Source organism: Liolophura sinensis, chromosome 1 (assembly GCF_032854445.1).
Source record: "Liolophura sinensis isolate JHLJ2023 chromosome 1, CUHK_Ljap_v2, whole genome shotgun sequence".
NCBI lineage: Eukaryota > Metazoa > Mollusca > Polyplacophora > Chitonida > Chitonidae > Liolophura > Liolophura sinensis.
In genome coordinates this window covers 37375122-37379023 of record NC_088295.1, presented here as the reverse complement: position 1 = coordinate 37379023, position 3902 = coordinate 37375122, and the positions used below count along the sequence as shown (strand labels likewise).

At 39.4% G+C, this 3902-nt stretch overlaps 1 protein-coding gene across 1 annotated transcript; it reads right to left on the bottom strand.

The window, feature by feature from the left end:
* Positions 1 to 252: 252 nt before the first annotated feature.
* On the bottom strand, positions 253 to 3158 carry LOC135461463 (von Willebrand factor C domain-containing protein 2-like). The gene is made up of 3 exons (XM_064738575.1): positions 2902 to 3158; positions 2259 to 2576; positions 253 to 1664 (listed from the first exon to the last, which is right to left on the bottom strand). The coding sequence occupies exons 1-3, from the start codon at positions 3146 to 3148 to the stop codon at positions 1537 to 1539; spliced, it is 693 nt and encodes a 230-aa protein (XP_064594645.1). The 5' UTR covers positions 3149 to 3158; the 3' UTR covers positions 253 to 1536.
* Between the last annotated feature and the right edge of the window lie 744 nt (positions 3159 to 3902).

Sequence of the window (3902 nt, the reverse complement as noted above, 5' to 3'; positions counted from 1 at the left end):
CGCATATTCGATTCGGTATACGATTTGAATACTGATTTTGCTCGGTCGCCGAGAACATACTTTGCGTGTTTCCAATTGTAAACTGCTTCGAACTTGTTTTGTACTTTATTAGTTCTTTGGTGGTTTGTGTTATACATCGTTTTGGGAATTGGCCTTGTGATTATTGAGCTGGGACGCCCTTACTGGCTGACGGCTGGTATACGAATGTCTGTTTCGACGCATGGATTCAAATACAAAAAACAAAATTCTCAATCGTTTGGCATATGTTTTATTTTTTATGTGGTCTTTGATGATAGACCCATTTTATGCTTAAATTGTTGCATTCCACGTGTGGGCTATAAACAGGGATGATCCAAGTTAATCAAATTCTCTGTGGGTAAAGAGTAGCCCCAATAAAACCCCAATCTGCATTTATGTTTAGATAAAATAAGGTTAAATTTTTTTATATAAAAATACATTGTATATATACCCCCGTACCCACCTAACGCCTGAGAAAAATCTTTATTCGGGGGCTGGATTGCAGACCTTTTGACGGCGCATGCTGGTAATAGGTATGAACTCTGAACACTGCCGACTGATAGCCACTGTGATACGGTGTTCCTATACCAAAATATGAACTGTCTGTATCTCTTCACCCTTCAGCACGTCATTAAGCAGCTTTGATGCCACATTTTTTACATGTGTCTATTTCCAACTAGCACTTCCACGATGGCCAACAGACGAAGGAAGATGATCTTTGATACCTAAATGTGGATCTTCTATACGTGTTAGTCATGTAGTATGTCACCCACGTGCAGTAATTTGGTAAGCGCCATCAGATTATGGAAAGAAAGCCGTTGCACCAGATTGTGGACGTTCTGATGGTGTACGTTTTCTTACATGTAGGACTATTCATTTGCAGTTAGCAACTGATACTCAGTTGGCAGTTTAATTGGCTTTTCTGTAAAAATGACCGAAGGAAGGAAATCCGGGACACCAGATCATGGATCTGCAGCCAGTGTACCACCTTTGTTTATTTTTATTATCTAGTAAGAACTCATTTTGTAGGTGAATTATCAATTCCGCAAAGGCCACCGATGGAAGAAAATCTGCGACAATAAATAGCAGATATTTGATGGCACAAAATTGTAGACCTTGCGACGTATATATGTCAAGTATGAACTGTTTAAGTTTATTTGTCAACTGCCAAACACTACTGTAATCAGCTCATCTACTTATTCGTTTTTGGTACTATAAGACGTACGACAGAAAATTCAGAACAGGTTTTGCTTTCTTTGGTATTCTTCTGTATACCCTTTGCATCAGCAAAACCCCACATACACACAAGGGCCCATATTATCATAATGGATCTTGCGTAACATTGTTCGTATTACTTCGTCTTATGACAACGTGTTTTCCGACACAGTTTACGAGAAATACAACTTGCGATTTATGAAAATGGCCCAAGACCTGTCTGAAAAGATTGGGCAAGAAGGGAAATCGGTTTTTCCAAGAACAGATTGTTTACTATTTCTTTGCTCTTGCAGGTAATATTGGTTAATCAACGCACTCGGCTTGTGACGACTGCCAGAACTTTTTCGGACACTGGCAAGTCTTACCATCCCGCTCAAACTTGTCACCAGGTAGACCTGGGACAATCTCATCGCCGTAATAGCAGTTGTAACCTAAAAAGAATAAATCAAAGATTTAGGTGGAAAGGTTTAGATTAAACAAGGTATAGTTCGCATATGTAGTTTTCAGCTCAGGTGGTTAAGTCCGATGCTGGAACGTTATGCAGTGTATGCAATCCGTTGATATATTTGAAGGAAAATAGTAACGGTCATGTAGTCCAGTACAGTTAATTAAGTGTGTGTACGTGTAAACTGACAAGAGAACGTATCTCACCAATAATGCATGAGACCATTTCCCAACTATCACTTTGTCGTCACTGAGGTGTCGTTAGTGAAAATTTCAATTTTCCAATCGAATGTTGAAGGGTATATATTGGATAGTGCCATCAGAAGTACGGGAGTTTCTGCCAGTATGATACCTTGACATTGGATATTTAAGTGATTTTCAACGGTTTACTTACAAGGGGATTACATATTTACGAGGAATGAAAATAACATTGAAAATAGTCTACGTTGTGCCACGAATAAAACTGGCAGTCTATATCCTGCTATAACGCTCATAGAATCAAACTCTTGTGGATGGTCGTATTAGCGAAATGTTCTTGAGCTAAACGGATTTAAACACGAATGAATCAAAATACACCTTACCATTGGGGCATGAGGGACAGCACTTATCTGGATGCGTTACACCGTCCACACATGGTTCGAAACAGGAAGTGGTCTCGTAACATATAACCTCCCCTCCTTCTAGCGGACAAGTACAAAACTTACACGGTGACGGTTCGAAGTGTTCTCCAGAGCGATAGAATGAACCATTCTCATAGAAACAACCGTCTGGCCGACAATCGGCTATCGTATGCAAATATCCGTCACCAGGCCAAGGGTCTGGGCACCTACACACCTTGCGGTCTATCTTAACAGCTTTTCCAGCAGGAATTATTTTATCTCCCACATAGCAATTAGGGCCTGGAATTTAACAGAGAATATAAAAGTGTCTGCTGACAACAATGGGTGGATATGACTGGTCTCCCCAACAGGGACCTTTTCTTCAACACGAGCTGTTAGCAGTGTGATAGAAAACCTTTATCAGTCTTGTTTGTACCAGGTCTAAATCAAATGGGACAACTTATGGATGTTATTAAAAACCAACGAACATTGATCATTTAAATTAAAGGAATAACATGTAATTGCTAAAATTGCCATTAACATTTCCTGCATTTTCAATAATTTTTAAATAAAATATTGCTTATATTCGAAGAAGAAACTATGGGTTAATGCACTATAGTCTTACCATTGGGACAGATTGGACAACACTCTCCTTCTCTTGTTATTTGATCAACACATGTTGGCAGCTCGCATAGTGAAGTACACGTGACCATCCCCGTCTCTGAGCAATTGCAGCGTACACATGGTGTGGGATAAAATTCCTGTCCGGCCCTGACATCCTCATATAACCAAGTACAGTCTCGCCCAAGCATGACAGTTGGACACTGGTAAACCAGAAGTACCAGTAAGATGGAAGTTTTTGCTCCACTCATTTTGCTACCTTCGACTTCCCTGTTGTAATGACTGGTCCATAGCATATTAGTCATTTTAATATAGCGGTACACATTCCGTCCGGGGGATGGTGGCTGATAACCATGGGCTGGTAACAGCTGCATTGGAACTGCCTAACAATTGCACAACTTTGCGCTGAAATATCTCGGAAGATTATTACTCTAATATACATTTCAAGAACTGTATATACGTGTATGCCAATTTCCCTACCTTATCCGATCTGATCACAGGTAATGACGTATAGACCTTTCGGAAATTTACACTTGACAATCTTGCATATAAAACACTGTAGCATATAGAGTCCCACGACAATAAAGATTTAATTAAACTTCCTAAGCATATGTCTATCGACTAACTCCAAGAATAACTCCACTCGTTTGTCAAATAAATAGTAATTACCATGACAGTTAATTTGCGATCAGTAATCATGTAATCAACATGGATTTACCTGAGATCACACTGTTGTATCGGCCGGACGGGCTAAGCTGTTGCATCAGTCCCATCTCAAATAACGAGATGGAAAGACCTCTCTCTCTCTCTCAACGCAGTTTAACTCACAGGTGAAAATAGGGAAATGGGAGAAAATAGAGAAACAGAAAGAGATATCTACTCTGTTTACAGTCCTTGCAAGTGAAAAAGTATATTAAATAGATTTTCCTTTCTGTCATCTCCACTGAAGGAAAATGTGTTTTCTTTATTAAGAAAAAATATTTTTGACTGCATGGAAATAATTAT